This window comes from Mirounga leonina, unplaced genomic scaffold, assembly GCF_011800145.1.
Source record: "Mirounga leonina isolate KUSES-001 unplaced genomic scaffold, KU_Mleo_1.0 Mir_180, whole genome shotgun sequence".
Taxonomy (NCBI): Eukaryota; Metazoa; Chordata; class Mammalia; order Carnivora; family Phocidae; genus Mirounga; species Mirounga leonina.
In genome coordinates this window covers 6,940,369-6,962,308 of record NW_023270469.1, presented here as the reverse complement: position 1 = coordinate 6,962,308, position 21,940 = coordinate 6,940,369, and the positions used below count along the sequence as shown (strand labels likewise).

The 21,940-nt window shown below is 47.9% G+C and overlaps 1 protein-coding gene across 1 annotated transcript in view; it reads left to right on the top strand.

The window, feature by feature from the left end:
• BCO1 (beta-carotene oxygenase 1) overlaps window positions 1–21,713 on the top strand; it is a 37,279-nt gene extending 15,566 nt beyond the window's left edge. Inside the window, 7 exon segments of the mRNA XM_035024730.1 lie at window positions 1,574–1,721; window positions 4,024–4,244; window positions 6,850–7,107; window positions 14,754–14,859; window positions 17,952–18,046; window positions 19,226–19,337; window positions 21,267–21,713. Coding sequence (XP_034880621.1) covers window positions 1,574–1,721; window positions 4,024–4,244; window positions 6,850–7,107; window positions 14,754–14,859; window positions 17,952–18,046; window positions 19,226–19,337; window positions 21,267–21,496 — 1,170 coding nt within the window. The 3' untranslated portion in view covers window positions 21,497–21,713.
• Window positions 21,714–21,940: the final 227 nt, after the last annotated feature.

Genomic DNA, 21,940 nt, shown 5'->3' with positions numbered 1-21,940 from the left:
TCAGTTCCTGCTCATGAGAGAGAGACCCCCTGTGTTGGGCCATGTGGCCTGCAGGAACTCATGGGGGCAGCCCCTCCTCTAATGCCATTGGATCCTGAGCTTCCCCAGCATAGCACTTAGCACTAGATTCTAAGCTCTCTTGGGGTGAGGTCTATGTCGTTTCATCTCTGTGTCTGTGTTTATTCTTAGGGCTCCCGAAGCAAAGTACCACAAACTAGGTGGGTTAGAACAACAGAGATTTATTCTCTCACATTCTGGAGGCTGGAAATCTGAAATCGGGGTGTCCTCGGAGCCATGCTCTCTCTGAAGCCTCCAGGGGAAGATGCTGGCTTCCCTCTTCCAGCCTTTGGTGGCTGCCAGGAATCCTCGGTGTTCCTTGGCTTATAGATGCATCACTCCAATCTCTTCTAGAGATACAAATCATTGGATTAGGGCGCACCTCCTTCCAGAATTACCTCATTTTAACTTGATTACATCTATAAAGGCCCTGTTTCCAAATATACATACCAAGGTTTGGGGCTTCAACATATCATTTTGGAAGACACAATTCAACCCATACCACTGTCCACCATCTTGGCACCGAGTGGGAGCTTAATGGGAGTTTGAATGAATGACTACTGGATTCCCCGGACTGGAGCAGCCCTACCTGGTATTGACCTGAAGAGGGAGACCTCAGGCAGAGAGCAAGAGGACAAAAATAAATACCCAAGCAGATACCTTTCCTGGGCAGAATGAAATCAACATTTTCATGAAAATCAATAGACCCACTCATTTTTTCTCCAGCTGGCTATTCAAAGCCTCAATGTCTTCTCAATACATTTTAACAATCTGTTAAAGGGAATACTTTTCTCAGCTGTGAAATTATGTCCAGCAGCTTTTAAGCTGGGTGGCATACATCCAACTGATGTATGCTTTCCACAAAGCCTCAGAGAGGAAATACTAAGAGAGAATGAAGCCTTGCCTGACTTTTGGCCGGAGGTCATGCTCTTCTGGGGGAAGAGAGGAGGACAGTTGTTTCCTCAGCCACGCATTATTCTGTGGCTGTGCCCTGCTGGGGATGGGGGGTCATTACTAGGCTTGTTAGTCAAGTTTCGCTGTGACCAAGTGTTTTTGTAACTCTCTGTTCCCAGAATAATCCTATGAGAGAGGCCTGGAGATTTATGCCTCTGTGGCAGGCAAAAGGGGAGAATTTAAATGATGTAAGCAGAAAGACAAAGCAGTGGTTAAGATTAGCGCTAAGGCTGCCTCTCTGTGCAGGTCATTGCTCTGTGTCGAGGAATCCCGCTGCCATGCTGAGGACACCCTCAGGGCCAGGGGGCAGGGTTGCAACAACCGTCACGGAAAAGACACACGGCTCACCGACTCCCCTGCAGCCTCTGTGCTGTAGGAGGCCACCCATGAAGTGCTATCAGGTCACATGGGTAAACATCCTCTTTAAAGGTGAAGTCTGCCTTATTTTCACATCAGGAGATAGGCAAAAGTAGCCCTCATCTCTCTCAACCTAGAAGTAGGTGCTTTTCATCAAGTTTCACCCTCCCCCCATTTGCAAAAGCAGGTGGCTATCATTTTGCAGGTTGATTATCGCAAATACGTGGCTGTAAATCTGGCAACAGCACATCCTCATTATGATGCAGCCGGAAATGTTCTTAATATGGGCACATCCATCATGGACAAGGGGAAGACGAAATATGTGATCTTTAAGATCCTTGCCACTGTACCAGGTGGGTCATTCTGGGGATATCGTGAAGGACAGATGCCAAGGGTGGCTACCTCCAAAGAGTTCTGATTTTTACTGATGACATAAGACTCAATCTGACACTTTCCCTCACGGGTGATTCAGATGACCATGAACACGCTTTTCTCCTTCAGGGTAAAAGAGATGTTGCCAGACTTCCTTTTGAAAGAATAAATTCCTTTACTATTCTAACCTGCTTTTCTTTAGGCTCCAGTTCATCGATTCATTAATTTATCCATTATTCATCCACCATTTACCTATCCATCCATCTGTCTGTCCATCCATCATCCATCCCAACTATCCATCATCCATCCGTCTACCTATCCATCCATCATCCATCCAACCACCTGTCTGTCCATCCATCCATCCGCCCATCAAACATCGTCCCTTCCATCCATTTTTTTTTTTCAGTTTTCTAACATAACTTTGTATGCCAAAGCTGTACTGCCCACTTTCAACCCAGCCCCTGAAGCCAGGTTCCTAGTATTGTTATGGGAGCTCAGCCCTGCCTCAGACCTTCAGCCTTTCAGACTCTCCCCCGCTTCTTTGGGCCTTCTGAAACTTCTCCATTTAAGGCCAGGAACCTGGAGCAAAGCCCAGGCCAATTGTGATTTCATGTTCCTGAGGGGAGGAGGCTCCTGACCCTTATTTGTCCAGGACCCTCCTGGGAACCACACCCAGGAGACCAGGCCTCTGAGGGTGGTTGCACAGGGCTCAGGAGACAGGGCAGAATGACGAGGGTGCGGGCTTGACCTGCTGGTTTAGGAAAACTGGCTTCCATCTGTGATCCCAGCTGGTCCCCTCCCTCATAGTCTTGTAGAAGCTCCTGAGCTACTTACTAGGCTCTGTCGGCAGATGTGAGCCCCTAAGGTCAGAAGGCACAATGAGTATTCTTGTTAAACGGAACTCCCATGAATCAAGCCAATAAAGGGTTAGAGCGTCCAGCCAGACTCCTAGAATGTCAGACCTACGGATGTTACAGGCATCTGAGTTTGCCGTGTCATATTATAAAATAGGGTGATGAGGCCCATGCTGCTGGCTTCCCTGGGATTCACGCCAGGTCCTGCCTCCTAGGCCAGGGTGCTTTCCATTTCGGTTTGCTTTGTGCTCCATTTGTTTTGTGAAGAAAAGAACCACCCCACAACCCCACAGCATCCCTCCCACCAGCCAGCTGTTTATGGTGTGCCCAGGTGGCCACAAGCAAGGCGGGGACGCTTGCAGATAACTCATTGTAAGCCAGCCCCAGGCCTGGGTGGGGAGGCCTTTTGGCCAGCGGTGACTCATCCTGACAGAGGAATAAGAGCACGAACATGTACTGCGCACCTCTGCTGTCTTGGACTACTTCATGATTTCATTCTGTTCTCTCTCTCCACTCTGTGAGTGTTATTATCCCTAATAACAGAGGAGGTGGCCCGGCTAAGAGGGCTGTGTCTTCTTGGCCTAACCCTTGTGTCTTTGGCCATAATGATAGACCATATTCCATCACGCCTCAGTTTCCCATCCGTAAAATGGGGATCATACGGTCTTCTTCCATTGTCACAAGATGTGTAACAGTCCCTTATCACAGTGGGTGCTTAGTCTCACCCCCAGCTGTTTCTGAATGGTCAGCGTGAAGAGAAATTCATGGAAACCCTGTGAGGTACATCTCAAATGATGGGCCTCAGCAAAATATCAAAGTCGAAGCCTAGGAAGCTGGCCCATCCCCTGGGCGCTGGATAGAAATGCAGAGCCTCAGGCCCCAGCCCCACATACTGAGTCAGACTTCACACTTTGATCATGATCCCTGATGATCTGTGTGCGTGAAGAGGTGTTGTTCCAGAGCAGGGGCCGACAAGCTTTTCCTGGAGTGAATATCTGAGGCTTTGCAGACCTGTGGTCCCTGTTGCAACTCCTCAGCAAAGCCACTGAGGCTCAAGAGCAGGGGTAGCCACGGACCCCGCATAAAGGAGGGAGCGCGGCTGTGTTTCGAAGAAACCTTGATGCAAACACAGGTGGAGGCTGGTTTGAGCCCCCAGGCTGTCGTGCAGACCCCTGGCCCCGAGGCCTGACTCTGGGGCTCCATGTTTTCAGATTGTAGCACCAGGTCTCGCAGGGCAGGAGGGCCTAAGTGGGAACACTCGGAGCCCCTGCGTCAGCCAGGCAACAGCCCCTTCATCGGTTTACTTGTCGGCTCTCATCCAAAGGTTCTTAGCGACCAGGTCAGTTTGAAAGGCTCAGCTGCGGGTGATGGGGGCGTTGTCTGGGGGTGGCCAGGTCCTGTGCTGCTCCTGAGGCTTGCCTTTCTCTAGAGGACAAGAAGGGGAAGAACCCCTCGAAGCACATGGAGGTGTTCTGCTCCATCACCTCCCGCTCCCTCCTCTCCCCGAGCTATTACCACAGCTTCGGAGTCACCGAGAACCACATCGTTTTCCTCGAGCAGCCTTTCAAGCTAGATATCCTCAAAATGTCAACTGCATACATCCGGGGAGTGAACCGGGCCTCCTGCCTGGCTTTCCACAAGGAGGACAAGGTAAGGCCTGGCTGGGACCCCCAGCCACACAGGGACGGCCCGAGTGAGGAAGCAGACTGACATGGAGGTTGGCATGCAGGCGGTTTCCTAGGGAGGGAGGGTGTGAGCCACCGTGCAGGCTCCCCGGAAGCATCAGCCAAGCTTCCAGAGAGTTCTGAAGCTGGATGGTTCTGCAGAGTGGTCCCAGGTGGGGTTGAGGGGGCCGGGGCCCCAAGTCAATGAGTCAGTAGAGCAGACGGTATCTGTCAGAAAAGCATGTGACCTCGGGCAAGCCGGCTCTCATCAGCCAGGCAGTCGGCACCAGCCCGGTGGCCAAGGGCTATTCCTCAGTCCTGACCCATGTCTGGGCTCCTTGCAGCTCCCACCGTCCACGGACAAGGCCCTTCCAGTGTCCCGGCAGCCACTGGGTAATGTCAGGGAAGGGTGGGTGCCATAGATGATTTAGACATCATAATGATAGAGCGTTCCACGAGATGGTACAACCAAACATCTTCGGGCACACCTGAATGCTCCAAGTGTGGATGTGTGTATACGTGCGTGTACCTGCCTGGATATTCGGGGGTGTGTGTGTGTGTGTGTGTGTGCGTGCACATATGTATGTGTATGAATATATCTGTGCATGGATATGTGTGTATATATTTACTTCCTGTTGAAATGAGTAAATTTTTTTTTTAAGATTTTATTTATTTATTCATGAGAGAGAAAGAGAGAGGCAGAGGGAGAAGCAGGCTCCCCGCTGAGCAGGGAGCCCGATGCGGGACTCGATCCCAGGACCCCGGGATCATGACCTGAGCCGAAGGCAGACGCTTAACCATCTGAGCCACCCAGGCGCCCCGAAATGAGTAAATTTTTACTTGTGATAAATATCAAGGAATTTTTAGTATTCTCTATTCAAACAGTACACAAGGAGAGAAAGTAACATGTCAAGTCCCCTGGCCTCCCCCTGGCCACTGGCAGTCCCCTCTCCAGAGGGAACCACCACTATATGTCTTTAAGACCTGTCCTTTCTTCTCAGGGAGGAGAGTGAGGTCCCTCCTCTGCTCAGAACATTCTTGTGATTTCCCATCTTCCTCAGAATAAGATCCAAAGGCTTCACTGACCAGCCTGCAAATCCTCACAGGCCCACATCCCAACCACTGGCTCCCTACCTATTCAGCCTCCTTTTGGACCTCCTGTATCTCAAACTAGCCTAACACGTTCTTTGCATTTTCTGTCCTTTCCACCTGGAATGTTCTTCCCCAGATGGTTTCCTCCCTCAGTTAATCCAGGTCTCAGCTAAATGTCCAGATCCCTGAAGCCTTTCGTGATAAACCAATCTCTAACAGACCCCCGCCCCAGGCTTCTCCATCCCCTACCTGGCTTCATTTTTCTCAGTAGTGCTCATTGTCCTTGGCACATTATTTGATCATTGACTGCTGGCCTCTCCCCCACCAGACTATAAGCTCCATGAAAGCAAGGGCTTGGTTTTGTTCTGTCTTTCCTGGAAAAATGTTCCTGAAAAAGTGTCTGATGTGTCCTAGACCCTCTGTCTGTATTTGTGGAATGAACGCTGGGGCCAGGGGCCAGCAGGGAAGCCAGCTGTAATTGGGTTTGCTCTTCAGCCCCTGGACATCCCTTGGCCCTCAAAGAATCCCACAGAGAGAAGACCGAGCTGCCAGGTGCAGGCAGAAAGCCCGGGCAAGGGCTTTGGAATGCATTGAGAGCTCTCTGAAAAGTCTCTGTGCCCGACCCAGGGATTGGGTTCACGGAGAAGAAAAGAGCTAAAATAATTCTATATTCACTTGCCCACCACCCCCACCCCTCCACGCTGTCAAAGCCTTCCTCCTCTGCACTCCCACTTAATGTTCAACCTGGATTCTGGAGAAGGAGAGCAAGAGGCACATGAGCTGGGAGGAGGTGGCCAAAGACCAGCCTGGAGTAGTCCCTCTCTGCCTTTCAGAAGGAGGGTGGTTAGGCCAGAGTTGCCAAAAGAAAGAACCCCACACATACTTTGGATTAGGCAACTAGGGTTGCAAATATGGCTAATTACCACCCAGAGTGATATCGCCTCATGATACCCAGAGGTGTGTGCAGATACCCATGTGGGCCCCTTAACTAGAACAGGTCGCTCCACACCACAGCCCCCAGGATAAGGGAGGTTGCCATGACAACTGCATCCTGGCCAACCAGGCAGCAGGTGGACGTTGGGAGAACGAACCCTAAAGGGCTGGTGTGGTTTTAGGGTTTTAGGGGCTCCGGCTGTGGATAGAGCCCAAGGAGGGCTAGAAGACTGGCCCGTTCTCCCCAGTGTGGCCATTGCCAGGGAGCTAGCTCATCACAGCCCACCTGGAGTCAGTCAATTGAAGGTGGGGAGAGATGGTGTAGTCTCAGGGGCTTCCCCAAGACTCTGTCCTCCTGGTGCTGCAGAGGCCCCAGCAGCAAAGATTCCCTCTGCTCCATCTGAAGGAGGTAATCAGGGACCGGCAACAGCCAGGAGCTCTGGGGGAAGGGGATGCTCCAGGGTCACGAGCTAGTGGAGGGGAGGGCTGGGTCTTGTCCTGCACCCACTGCCATCGTGCGGGGCCGGCAGGGGGAAGCTGACCTCTGGGTGTGCCTCTGCTTTCAGACTTACATTCACATCATCGACCAGAGGACCAGGAAGCCTGTGCCCACCAAGTTTTCCACGGACCCCGTGGTGGTCTTTCATCACGTCAACGCCTACGAGGAGGATGGCTGCCTTCTGTTTGACGTCATCACCTACGAGGACAGCAGCCTTTACCAGCTCTTCTACTTGGCCAACCTGAACCAGGACTTTGAGGAGAACTGCAGGCTCACCTCCATCCCCACCCTCAGGAGGTTCGCTGTGCCCCTCAATGTGGACAAGGTAACGGCTTGGAAGGGGACCCGTTTCATTCCTGGGGAGTCGTGAGTCCCAATGGGGAGTGATTTTGGCACTCACTGGATTGACACTGAAATCCAAAGCGAGCTGTTCTTAAAGACAAAACATTTTTTCATTGTTTTTCCAAAAGTGGTGCATATTCATCATAGAAACCTAAGAGAATATAGATTGGGTAAAAAGGAAAAAAAAACCCCATGAATCTATTATGAATATATTTGTATTGCCTCCCATATCTCTTTCTGTCTCTCTCAGTAGATAGACCAACAGACATATTAATACACATGTTGATGTATCTGTGTATATGTATATATAATACACATGCCTATTGATACATATCTCAATAAAGCTGTTAAAAATTCTATGTAGTAGGACTTCTCCAAAACTTAGAAATACATACATGTAAATTTTATATATTTCTTAATTTTAGAGAAGGAAATCACAGAGAATTTTTAACAGCTTTATTGAGAGATAATTTCACATACCATACATTTACAGGGCACCATTCAGCTGCTTTTAGTAACTTCACAGAGTTGTGCCACCAACTGGATTTTAAAACCTTTTTATTAGCCTGGGAAGAAACCTTGCGCCCCCCCCCACCTACCCCCCTCCACCCCTCTATCCCCCAGCCCCAGGTGAGCACTAATCCACTTCCTCCTGTCTCTGAGGATCTGCCTGTTCTAGACACATCACACACACACCAGGCGGTCTCCCGCGGTGGCCACCCTCCCTCCGCGCTGTGTTTCCGAGGCCCGTCTCTGCCACAGTGCACACCAGCCCTTCCTTGCTTTTCATGGTGGAATATGCACGTACTGTTTTGTGCACTGCTTTTTTCCACTTATGTGTATATCTAAACATCTCTCCATGACATTCAATACTCTTCTACAACATCATTTTAAATATTTGTGTGACAATTCCAGGCCGGGATTCATCACTATTCGCTTACCCAATGCCCTGCTGTTGATTAGTCCCCTTCTTGCATTAAAAATGACCACTAGGCCAGACATTATCCTCAATTAGGGTGATGCTACCAAGGCTCCGGGCTTGGCTTCAGAGGCTACAGAGATTCCTGGCTCCAGAACTCACTGACTTCATGACTTAATTAATTTAAATGAAAGCAAATTCAATTCAACTCAGTTTTGATGGCTCCTATTTACTAAATGCACTCTATGTGCCAGGTACTTTGCTAAGCATTTTATTTTCCTTGCCTTACTTAGTGATCAAAACAACCTATGGGAGAGGTCCTCATATTAGCCTCATTTTACAGATGAAGAAACTGAGGCTCAGAGAAGTTAAGGAATATTGCCAAGGTCACACAGCCCTCAGGGGCAGAGCCATGATTAGCACCTGCAGCAGCCTGTCTCTCAACCCGTGCTTGCAGTTGGTAAATGTACAACTCTACCATTCTCCCCAGCAGGCCTAAGTCCTGAAAAGAGCCCAGACAGGTCACCCTGACCCCTCTCGGGGCTCTGCAGGCCTGGAAAATGGAGGACACTACTACAGAAGGCCCAGAACCTTCTTGCACCCTCACTGCCCGGGCTCCTCAATGCAGGAGCTCAAGCGTGCTCCCTCCCAGTCAGCAGGGCACCCCGGTTTGTCTGGCTCCAGAGTTGGGGTTCTTTCCTATCTTTCCAGCATTTCCCCATCTGTAATCATTGGTGTATCTCTGTCACGATTTTCACCATATCTCCTATCACCTCGATTTAACATTCACAAAGTCGTGCTTTGTTTAAATCTACTCACTCTTTTTTTTTTTTTGAAATGATAAGGCATTTTTTAAAATTTTACTGTTATGTTAATCACCATACATTACATCATTAGTTTTTGATGTAGTGTTCCGTGATTCATTATTTGCGTATAACACCCAGTGCTCCATGCAGAATGTGCCCTCTTTAATACCCATCACCAGGCTAACCCATCCCCCCACCCCCCTCCCCTCTAGAACCCTCAGTTTGTTTCTCAGAAAACATAGTCTCTCATGGTTTGTCTCCCCCTCCCATTCCCCCCCCTTCACTTTTCCCTTCCTGCTATCTTCTTCTTCTTCTTCTTCTTCTTCTTTTTTTTTTTAACACATAGTGTATTATTTGTTTCAGAGGTACAGATCTGTTAAATCTACTCACTCTTGAAAGGAAACCTATCACTGGCCAATGGAAAGCTAGCATTGCCTCCTGCAAATAGAAGACAAGCATGGACATAAAACAGTGGGAGAAAAGCAGGGGTCTGAAGCTCTAACCAGATACTGTTGCTTGCCAAGACTTAATCTCTGTTAAAAAGAAAGTTATAAAAGTATGAGGTGTTAAAGACATAGTGGCACCTCACTGAGACTCCCTGCTTGACCCAGTCAGAAAGACTGGAAGAGAAAAAGGAGTGAACTTTCTCCCCACATGGTTCAGGGCTATTGAATGAACTTCCACAAAGTCATCACATGGGCCGTCCCGCAGTGCCGTGCTTGGTCTCCTGGTTCCAGGAAGCAGTGGGGGGGTGTCATCGAGCACACAGGTGGCAAATCCCAAGGCTTGGCCCTGCCTCACATCGACTTGGGCCCAGGGATGAAACAGAGAAAGGAAACGCTCCCTCTCACTGCCCACACACCAAGGGATTTTATAACCTTTTATCGTGCTTGAAAAATGATTTGCTTCCTTGGAACTAGGCTAAGAAGTTCAGCATGTATATTTTGAAAAGCTGCCATGTGAGCCATCTACTGCTTTGAAACTAACAAAGAAGTGTGAGCCCTGGGAAGGGTAGCTCTGGCCACGCTTTTTAATTGCTATTTATTGTCCCTTCAAACATCTTCTTGCTTCACTTTCAAGTTGCCCTGCCTGCATATTGAAATCGAAAAGTTGAGCAGATGGACATGGCAGACATGACTAGAGCTGGCAGCTCTAATTCCGTCCTATCCAAAGGTTTTTTGGGACAGACCTTGGGAGACGCCAGCTTTCTCTGTCACCCATCAGTCTGGGGCCATGGCATTGTCGCTGTTGCTCTGCCTGCAACCCTGTCCTCTTCCCATCAGGCCTCCACTCCAGTCTTGGCTTCAGGTTGGACTCACGGGGTGGGGGTTAGGCACCTGGGCTGGGTCCTGGGGGCGGGGAAGGGCAGGGCATGGTCTCAGCCCACAGGGGCTTCTAGTTTGCAGCCAGTCTAGCAAATTCCTGCTCAGCTCTCAGGTGTCAGATCATCACTCCCTTTAGAGGAGTTTGTATGCTCTGATGGCACCTGGACATTTGTCCTAGGTAAATGAGCTTGTTCAGTCACCTGCCCTGGGAAAGCTTTGAGAGGGCCAGAGCCCTTGGTCTTGTCAGCTGTTTATCCCCTGCACCTGTCACAGGGCCTGGCACCCAAAAGCCTTCTCATTAAGCTCCTGACTACTCTAAATCAATGAACGAATGACAAGTGGGTGAGAAATGTGAAGGGGGGTGTCTCTAAAAGGACACAGGTCTCTCTTTAGCATTTGGAACATTTCCTAAGTGGAAAGTGCTTTCCGTATACAATGGTCAACAGTGAAGTATATTTAGAAGTCTGGGACCTCCCAGCTGCCCCAGATTCTCTTGTGTTTGGGCCAGCTGGGGTCAAAGGTAGGTGGGGCCCCTTGGCACCCTTGGCCTGTTTATGCAGGGTGGCACAGGGTTGTCTAAGGCAGGGCTGGGCTGGGAGGGGCATGGACATGTACAGACAGTTCGGGCGGCAGCCCTGCCCTCATCCTGCGGGGCTCGGTGCGCTGCCTCCAGGTGGGTTCATCAGCACTTGCCTTCCCTTCCAACAGCTATCCATGCATAAGGGGCCATCATGGGAGGAGGCATTGTGGACTTACAACGGGTGGTTTTGACTCCTGGCTCAGTAGATTTGGGTTTTGTCTTGACCCCAAGTGCAAAAACAAAGATCCAATAATAAAAGAAGCTGCTGAGAGCTCATCATGTGCCAGGCCCTGTGTTAGATGCCCTTTTTCCTCTTAGACCCCAGCAGGAGGGGCCCCTGCTCTGGCCTCGGCATTTGGGGGGTGCGGGATCCTGATCCAGCCTTTCTCTGGCAGTTTCCCTTCCTCACAGAGTGAGGCTGTGCCCATCTGGAGACGTGCTCTCCCTTGTCCCAGCCATGAACCAGCTACCCGGGATATCTGAATTCTCTGCCCAAATAGCCCCAAGACTGCTTCCGGTGCCTGCTTGTCTCTTCCTAAAAGCAGGCTGCACCACTGGTGTCCTGGCCTCAGACCCACGAGGTAGCCAGAGTTGGCTATTGGCTTGGTGGTGCTGGCTGGGGCATCTGTGCAGTGGGAAGAAAAGGGGGCAGGAAACAAAGAACCTGAGCCCAGAGGCTGGCCCTCAGTCTGCCGCCCTAACTTGGCTCAAAACTCCAAGGAGTCCTAGAATTTCAAATTCACACACCCTTACAGACCAGCACTGTGCAAAAGTATCCACTGCAATGATGAAGCATTCTCTGTCTGTCTAATGCAGTAGCTGCTAGCCACGTGGGCCACTGAACCGTGACCAGGGCAGCCGAGGAACTGGATGTTTAATTGTACTTAATTTTAAGTTAAATGTAAATAACCACATGTGGTCAGTGGTTACCATATTGGACAGTGCAGTTCTACATTATGAAGGTCTCTGTATCAAGGTGGGGGAGAGAATGGTATCTCACTTAACAATTCGCTCAATGTATTTAGACTTAGGGTGGGGGGTCTCCACTCTTGTCCTGGGTCCTGCAAATTTTAGGAACTGTTAAATGTTTTGCATGCTTCTCACCTAATCAGTAGGACACTGCTCTATGTTGTTTATTATCCCCGTGACTACAGATGAGAGAAGAAGTAACTTGCCCAACATTGCAGGAACACCTGTGGGGTTTGAGTTGGGATTTGAATGCATGTCTGTCTGGCTCCGAGTTACTAACTATGGTGTGCCTGGCCCTGGACCAGGTGTTTTTATAACCATTATTTAATTGTAACCATAGTCTTCCGACACCAGTCAAAGCAACCCCCCTTATGGTCACCACCCGTCAAAAAGTAATGAATTGCCCCCATATTTTACAAACCAGGAAACGGGCTTGGGGAGGCATGAGGGCTGAGGGTGGGGAGAGGCTGCTCAAGCTCACATAGAAATGCTTAGAGTCTGATTTCATACAGCGGGATTCTGAACCCCAAAGCCAGGGTTTCGGGGAATTACCGAAATAGCCACTTCTCCCGGGAGTTCCCACCAGCTGAGGGGTTTCAAAGCAAACCTGTAGGATTTTGGTGACGTTGGGCTGGAAAGTCCTTTCTTCTCAAAGCTGAGCACGCTGGCCACCAAAAGCAGCCCAGTCATGTTCATTACTGCTGTGTGGAAAAATTCAGTTTATCCCTCAACCAGTCTGACCAGTTTCAGGCTGGAATTAGAAGACGTCTCTGCAGAGGGAATCTCTGCAGACGGACTCCCTGCGATGCAGGCCCAGGGCATGCAGAACAGGCCTGTTGCTGTCAGGTGACTTAGCAAGGCACCAGGCAGAGTCTCCGCTGCTTTGTGGTGTGGTGCAGGTGGATGTGCTGAGTGCTGGGTGACTTTTCCACGCATTTCATCTCATTTAATTCCTACAACTACCCTGTACAGCACATGTTTTACACCTTGACAATGGAAGGAAAGCTTATTGAGTCATGCATTCACTCATTCATTGAGCAGTTACTTCCTGGGAACTATGTGCCATGCACTGAACAAAATCTGGTCCCATCTTCAAGGGGAAGACAACATAAAAGAAGGAAGCAGCTCCATACAGGAGATAATTACAGCTCGGGACAAATGCCTTGGCAACATTGCAGATGGAAGTGTTAAGGAAGGGGATATTTGAGCAGAGACACACAGGATGGGAATAGGCCAGCCTCAGGGCCTTTGCACCTGCTTTGCCCTCTGCCTACAGTGCCCTTGCTTCTGAGCAGAATTACGTTGCATTGCCAAGAGCCCAGACTGTCCTTTCCTCTGTGTGGCCTTGGGCAGGTCACTTTCCTTCTCTGAGCCTTGTTTTCCTCTTCTGTCAACTAGGGATTGAACTAAACAAATCTCGGAGGGCCCCTGCAGTTCAACTGCTAGGATGCAGCAAATTTACCCCCCTTCCCAGCAAAAAGCTGCTATCATTCAAATAAGTTTCTGTTAATTATAAAATCGCATTTTGGAAAATTTGGAAAGTAGAGAAAAGTTTAAATGAGAAGCAGTCAGCCATAACAACAATTCTCAACCTGTAAACCCCATGAAGGCAGGGGCTTGGTCTTATTTCTCCTCCTCCATTGCCTAAACTGCACTCACTCCCAGTGGTAATAATTATTATTATCATTATTTTAAAAAGCAACAATGTAGGGGAGCCTGGTTGGCTCATTCGGTTAAGCATCTGACTTTTGGTTTTGGCTTGGGTCCTGATCTCAGGGTCATGAGATTGAGCCCTTCATTGGGCTCCTCGCTCAGCACAGCGTGTGCTTGAGATTCTCTCTCTGTCTCCCTGTGCCCCTCCCACTCGCATGTGCATGATCTCTCTCTCCCTAAAATAAATAAATAAATCTTAAACAAACAAACAAACAAACAAACCAGGGTGCCTGGGTGGCTCAGTCGGTTAAATGTCTGCCTTTGGCTCAGGTCATGATCCCCGGGTCCTGGGATCAAGCCCCACGTCGCTTCTCCTTCTCCCTCTGCTGCTCCCCCTGCTTGAGCTTGCTCTCTCTCAAATAAGTAAATAATCTTTAAAACAACAACAACGTTATCAACTGCAACTAACATTTATTTAGCAGACTATTAACCAGACCCTCTTGTAAACCATTTGCATGGATTATTTAATCTGCACAATAACTGGGAGAAGTGTATACTCTTTGCATGATGCATCTACCATACCTTATTATACAGATAAGGACATAGAACTCCAGAGATAGTAATAGAAGCTCAATAAATATTTAATCAATTGTTTTAAATCCCTCTCCTGGGTTACCGTGATGATGGTAAGGCACTGAATAAAATCTGATTATAAATTGAGACCAAGGGAATGCCCTCCATAGATCCTTCACTCCCAAGCAATTCTTATTGCCTGTTTGTTTTCATTTCAGCAGTGGTACATTTTCATAGGAGAAAATCCTGAAAATACAGATAAGTGTAGAAAAAGAAAGTCCCCATAATCCCACCGCCTGCTGTCTTGTTAATAATTGGTATATTTCCCCCAGGCTCTTTTCAGTGTAAGTTCTTTTTAAACTGATTGAGTTCAGATTGCGTATGCAATTTACTCTACTGCTTTTCTCGGTATTCTATCATGAGCATTTCCCATGTTATTATGAACTCTTTATAAACATCCTTTTAATGACTGATGCAGCTTTACACAGGTGAATCAGCCATTATTTAAAAAGTGAGAACCTACCAATACATTAATTTCACCTGTGAAAGATAAGGTAGCCCAGAGTAGGAAAAAAGAGCCAGGAGTTTTGGGACCCCCGTCCTACTACCTACCAGCTACGAGGTCTCAGAGAATAAGAATAAAAATACCAACAACATGATAGCTGCTTCCTGTGGTTCACGTAAGGCCAGAACAAGACAACATCCACTAAAGCACTTTTTTTTTTTTTTTTTAATGTACACAGTAAAGCAAGTGTTTGCTCTGGATAACCAGTTTTCAAATTTTTTTTTTTTAAACTGATTCAGGATGCAGAAGTGGGCTCAAATTTAATCAAACTGGCATCTACAACAGCAAGAGCCCTGAAGGAAAAAGATGACCAAGTCTACTGCCAGCCGGAGTTGCTTTATGAAGGTAAAATGCATCCTCTTTGCAGATGCTTAGGGAAGGGGCAGGCTTTCGTGAATTCACGTGCGCCTTCTCTGTACCTCCTTCTGATGCAGAGGAGCTGTGCACCGACAAGGGACAAACAGGAAGACTCTTGGGGTGCCCCAGTGGAAAACATTTGGGGACAGTTCTCTTTCATATATCTTCAAACAGCTCCCAGGAAGGTACTGGGGTGGGGGTGGTCGTTGGACCAGATGACTTTCACGGCTGGCCTCTATAAACGCGCCGATTTATTGAACGCTGACTTACTGTACGGGAACAGTGTGTTTGCATTTCCACTTCTACACCTTCAAAATATCCTGCAGAACAGGGGCCATCAGCTCCATCTGACAGAGGAGGAGATGGCTCAGAAAGGCTGTGCTCCACACAGAGTGTAAACCCTTCCAATAAGAGTCGCACCCGTGAGAGCCGGGATTCTCAATCTGGGCACCCCTGATATTTGGGGCCGGGTCATGCTTTGTGTGGGGGGCCGCCGTGTAGGACATTGAGCAAAACCTCTGGCCTTGACCCACCAGATGCCTGTAGCACCCGCACTCTGAATTGGAATAACCAAAAATATGTCCAGACATTGCCAATGTCCGGTGGGGGCACCATCACCCTGATGGAGAACCACTGCCCTAGAATATAAGCCTGTGACGCGGGGACTATGTTTCTGTGCTCGGTGTATCCCCAGCATGTGATAGAAGTGTGGCTTTGAGGGGTCTGTCCTCAACACAGGCGTGGAATGAATGGTCTTGTCCGGGACACTCAGCTAGAGGGTGGCCAGGCATGGGTCTGCTTTGCTCGCCTGTTGGCTCCCGCCAGGTTCACACATCTGGAAGGACACTGTCCTGGGGACTTTGTTAGGACAACCCCAGATTTGCCCATAAGAACCACTGCTGTAAAATAGCATCCTAGGATCCTGTAACAGGTTCTGTGTGGCACCCCAGGCGCTGGGGGTCCTTGGAAGTAAATATATAGATCTTGGTAATAGTTCTTTTTTTTTTTTTTTTAAAGATTTTATTTATTTATTTGGCAGAGAGAGTGAGAGCGCACATCAGCGGGTGGAATGGCAGGCAGAGGGAGAGGGAGAAGCAGGCTCCCCGCCAAGCAGAGAGCCCCACATAGCGCTTGATCCCAGGACTCTGGGATTACGACCGGAGCTGAAGGCAGACACTTAACTGACTGAGCACCCAGGCGCCCCTTGGTCCCAGTTCTTAAGGCATTGACTTGCATCTCCACTCACTTGCCACATCGGGCAGATGGAGGGTTAAAACGTTATGGTCTTTTTTGTATCGGGGAAGAGAATTCTCGCACCTTGGCAATCTTGGGCAATCCTGAAAAGTATAGCAATAGATAGATCCCTCATAATCCCTTCACCCATGGCAACCCTTTGGAAATACCCATTGTCTCTCTGTCATGTACGGGGTGCTTGGCATATGCCAGGCCCTCTTCTAGAGCTTCCCAGACCTCACCCCAACAGTCTCATCCCGTTATCCTTGACATTAGATGAGTTCACACACATAGAGTGCTTCACCAAGGGCCTGGCCCATAGTGAGAGTCCAGCACAAGGTAGAAGTTATTAGAACAACTCTGGGAGGCAGGTATTGGCACATGTCATTCTTGTTTTAGAACTGAGGACAGCAAACTGAGGATAATTCCATAACTTGCCCAAAGATAGGAAGCAGAGCCAAGATCTGAACCCAGGTCTCTCAGACTCAAAAACCCTTAACCTCTGCATTTATAGTTTTACACAATGCATACCATACCATCTAGAATATTCTGAAATGGCTTCTTCTACTGAATGAATATAGCCTGAGAATTTCTGCACGTCCTGAAGATTCTTCAAGAGCATGGTTTCAATAGCCTCACAGAATTTACAGGGATAAATCCTATTTTACTTGACCAAGTTCCTGAGGCTAGTCATTGACAGGGTGGAGGTTGGGGGGAGTTGGTCCCCAGACCAGGTTTCAGGTACAGGAGCACCATGGGAAGTCTCAGACCTACTCTGGGGGCAACTGTGGGCACCTTTTTCTGATTTCTCTATGTGGGTGGTCCCTCCAGTTCACAGTCACTGTGGCCTGTCTCTTGAAAATTTCATGATTACTTGTCTGTGGGCCTGGACATCTTCCCACCTCAACAGGCCATTCCCCTGCACTCCTCCCAAGCCCAGTAACCACTCATGCCCTGGGTCTTTTTCAGAAGGGCTTTGTGTGGCAGATTTTCCATGCCTGCTTCCTCTTTTCTTGGACATTATATTTTCACCAGCAGTTGGCTCTGACTGCTTGGAATATTCCATAAGAGGGGGAATTTTCATTTCAGCCCTCAGACTTAGAAATTTAATTTAACACAACAGGCATATATGTATGCATGTACATGGACAAAATATTTAGTTTTTTTAATTACAAAAGTAAAAGGCATAACAAAAATTTCATGTAATGAGAAACCTACAGTGTACAATATAAAATATAAACTATAAGGAAGTTATTACCCCAGCAATGCTTCCAAACCTTTTCTCTACATCTGTAACATAGTGAGGATAATACTATAACCGGCCTTTTACACTTTGTCTTATGATATGGACACTTTCCCATGTTATTAAAATTCTTTGTAAACATTAGTTTTACTTAGGTTATTATGTGAATTCACCAGATTTATTTAACTATTCCCCATGGACACCCCTTTCCACAGCTTCAGAAGTTTTTTTCCACACTCCCATACACGTGCATGCACACAAGTACTTTTTTTTTTAAAGAGCTCTAAAAAAATTGCAGTAGCCTCTGATTTTAATCATGCAATTCTTTTTGATTTCTATCTTGGATAATTAAAGATGCTTATACATTTAAAAAACTAGGTCTCTCTTTCCTTGCTCCTGAACCTTCTAATAGAGCCAGGGTAATTATCAGAGTTTCCCTCCCCCTGCCCTGTTACCAACCTTGATCTAATCCAGGGCCTGAAGCAAGTTCAGGGATCCTGGACTGGGAGCTGTTTTTGTGGACAGGATGCCCAGCCTGGCATGAAGGGTGGATGCTCCCAACCCTCAGTGATGGGGGCTTCATTGGCCATGTCATTCTCTTCAGGCTTAGAGCTGCCTCGGATCAATTACGCTCACAACGGAAAGCCATACCGCTATGTCTTTGCTGCTGAAGTTCAGTGGAGGCCCATCCCAACCAAGGTACTGATCCCTATGTGACTTGGGCTGGCGCTCCCTACAATGATTGTGTCTGCCTGCAAAGCTCAACTCTAGGTTCTTGGGCTGGGTGACCTTGATCAGAAAAGGGAGGTCCCTTTGGGGCAGAGGGCAGATCAGAGAGTGAAGTCCACTTGGGACAGAATACAATGGAAGCAATGATGGGCAATCCAAGAGAGGCAGCCCTGTCTGATGGACTGAAGCACAGCAAAGAGGTCACAGCTGTAGGTCATCCACTGATTTCTTTATTCAGTACATGTTTATGGAGCACCAACCGTGTGCTACAGCATGGTGGCAGTGAGGATAAGAAAGTGATAGGACGATCCCAGTCCCTGCCCTCAAGGAACTCACCCTTTCAAGCAGAGGGCCGAAACTTGGAGCATTTAGTTATTGTTATTTGTTACTATTTGTTGAACACTTACTGTATCCCAGGGACTATGCTAAGTGTACAGACATCACTTGTCTTTAATATCTTCATTTTTAATAATAAATGGAATATCTTTTCTGAAAAATGGAAGCAGTGCAGAAATGTACAAAGCAAAAAATTAAGGTTCACACACACACACACACACACACTCCCCACTAATCCCACACACTAAGGGGAAACAGGTCTATTAGGGATTAAGAGAAATCCAGGGACTTGCACTTTTAAAAGAACAAAAGGATCATATCACACTTTAAATGTTTGCGTTGAATACATTCATTGAACACATACAAAAATGCAATGTAACGCCAAATGCCAGATAAATTGAAGATTTTTTTTGAACAACCATTTTTATTCCATAAGATTCAAAACATTTTATGAAAGAATACATGAAAACTCTTTTTAATGAGTGTTTCTTATGATATTTAAAGTCAAGAAGTCATCCTTGAAAGTCTGAATCATCCTAGGGTGCCTGGGTGGCTCAGTCAGGATTTTTATTTGTAAAAATTCAGTATGCAGTGTCAGCTGTTGGATGGCAGGAGGACCTTTGCTTAAAGATGGAGGAGGAAGCTAGCTGCTTTCATTTCTGCTGTTATACTGACCCCAGGTAGATGTCATTTGGAGTCTACGCTGGAGGGGCTTGAACCCCTCTGTCTGCAGGCACTGATGTCATCGGTTCCCAGGGAATGAGCATGCTCTCCAACAAGTCACTCATATGTCTTTCCTCTTTGGATGTACAGATACTGAAATAGGATGTTCTCACAAAGTCATCCTTAAAATGGGGACAGGAGCACTGCTGGCCAGCAGAACCCCTGTTTCTACCCACACCGGGTGCCAAGGACGAGGATGACGGTAAGACTCCAGGTAGGGGAGCCTGCTTGCTGCACTATGTTTGTGATCACCCCTCAGAGACATTGTTTGGGGGCAGCGACCCTCCCTCTACAACCCCCACATGACAGAGCTGGTAGAACCAGGCTTTGAAACCCAGGTCTGTCTGAGTCCAAAGCGGTGAGGTTAAGGAGTCCCTCAAAACACCCTCACTCTGACACCAACTGCAAGTTGAGGGGTTGCCAAGACCACCCTCTGTTTTGATAGAAGGACTCACAGAATACACTGAAATCTGTTCTATTCATGGTTATGGTTTGTCATAGTGAAAGGTTGCAGATTGAAAGAAAACACACTCATGGGACAGAATCCAGGAGAATTCCATTCCCGGAGTATCTGGTTGTCCCTGGAGGTCACAGCCCACCCCAACTCCTCCAACAATACCCATGGAATGTCACCAACCAGGGAAGCTCACCCAAGCCTTCATGTCAGAGCTTTTTAGGGGCTTGGGCATGTAGACATGGTTGGTTGACTATGTGGTTGACCTTTAGCCTTCAGTCCCTCTGGAGGTCAAGCTGACATCTAATTCACTTTGCTAGGATAGATCATCAGGCTGGCCCCAGATAAATAAAGACATTCCTATGAGGCAGGACATTACGAGGGCTTAGAGTCACCTCCCAGGAGCAAAGATCAGACCTCCTTTTGGGAGACATTAAATTGTTTACTACACAAAAGCCCACTTCCTTTCCACTTTAAAATTCATTGCAATGGCTGACAGAATTCTTAAACCTCTAAGCAGGTATCTTCTGTACGGAGCACCTGTAAGTACAGATTTGTGGCCCACCTCTCTTTTCTAGATTTCCATATGACCAAATGGTCTTTTCCCTCCTTGACTCTGCCTTTGTCCCAGAAATCCCTGCCCATACTCCTGGGGATGCTAAGTAGGGCAACCAGAACCATGGGTGGGGCTGCCCCCCTGAGCTGCCAACTATTTCCCTTAGGTGAGAAAGAGTGGTTTTCTGCCTGGGCCGTGTCTTCCTACTGATCCTGCATGGCATGGCACACCAGGACCCCACGTTACCGTCACCTCTGAGGTGGGGTATTGTTGGTAGCACCTCCTGCTGAAGCTGGCCTCCTACTGGGCAGGCCCAGGGCTTCCCCTACATTCTGTTGTGGGCAGGGAGTAGCAATGTCTTCATTTCACCAAAGGAGAGGCTGAGAGAATGATGCAATTTACCTAAGGCCACACACCCAGTGCCTACAGAGTTAGGATTTTAATCTAAGCCAATCTGACTTCAGCTACGCGCAACCACCCTGAGACCCAGGAGACCTTGGGAGGAATCACGAGTAGTTGCTGGAAGTTTAGGGGCATTATTTCGTTTAATCCTATATCCCTTGAGAGTGAGTACTTAGAATATGTCCATTTTATAGAGGGAAAGGCTGGGGCTACCAACGTGCTGCCTGTGCATAAAGTGGATTGGGCTCATTTGAATGTTGTTGAGTGCAGCTAGTCTGAGTTTAGCTAAGTGCCGTATATTAGTCTAAATACAGCATCAAAACTGATTCTCTGTAATCAGACTTTCTAAATAGTAGGCAAATAGCCTTTCTCCGATGCATGCAATACTTTACAAAATGCTTTCATTATTCACCATGCAAGAGATTCTCTGAGCAACCCTGGGAGGGCAGGGAGGATTCTCCTTACTCTGCAGATGAATGGACTAAGGTTCGGAGAGGTAAAAGGACTGGCCCTGGCAGGGCTGGAACCAGGTCTTCTGATTCCTACTTCCCTGACCTTTCCCTTCTGCTCTCACAGAATCTCAAAGTCATGTTCCTTTTGTTTGGATTCCATACTTACTTCAAAGCGGACAGGGAGATATAGCTGAGAAACTTATCCCTCCAGCTGCAGGAAATTCAAGTCCGCGCTTTTACAAAGTGTCTCTTTTTGTTTCCCCAAAGGGATTATCCTATCAGCCATCGTCTCTACTGATCCCCAAAGGCAGCCTTTTCTGCTTATTCTGGATGCCAAAAGTTTTACAGAATTGGCTCGTGCATCCATTGATGTAGAGATGCACCTGGATCTCCATGGGTTATTCATCCCGGACACAGACTGGGACAAGAGGAAGCAGGCCCCTTCCCAGGAAGAGCGGGACGGGGCACCAGATTGCCTCGTGGCCCCTCAGAGCTGACTGGGTTGGGGCCTGGGCCCTGGGCCCTGGGCAGAACCGCTCCACTGGCAGGCTCCCACAGGACTCCAGGCTTGCTCCCTCTCTGAATGAAGGGGAGGTCCTTCATTTCGCTTTGCACTTATTCTTTGTGTGACTGCTTTGAGACAAAGGTATGGAAATAGTGCTTGTCAGTATCTTTTCTTTCAACTTATTTTGGCTATAAAAACCTTATTTGAAAGTGGATCAAATGTTTATTGATTAGCTCAAGCACTTCTAAGAAAGCCCTTTTCCTTTATTATAATGATGGTGACCAGAAATTGTATTAAGTCACATAATCATCCTTCTTAGAATGGGCAACCACTGGCATCTCAGAGAAGAGACGAGTAAATATTTATCACTGCTCCTTCCTGCCGCCCCTTCTCTCCCTCTTTCCAGTAGACTAGCTTGTGCGTCTAGGAGTTCTAA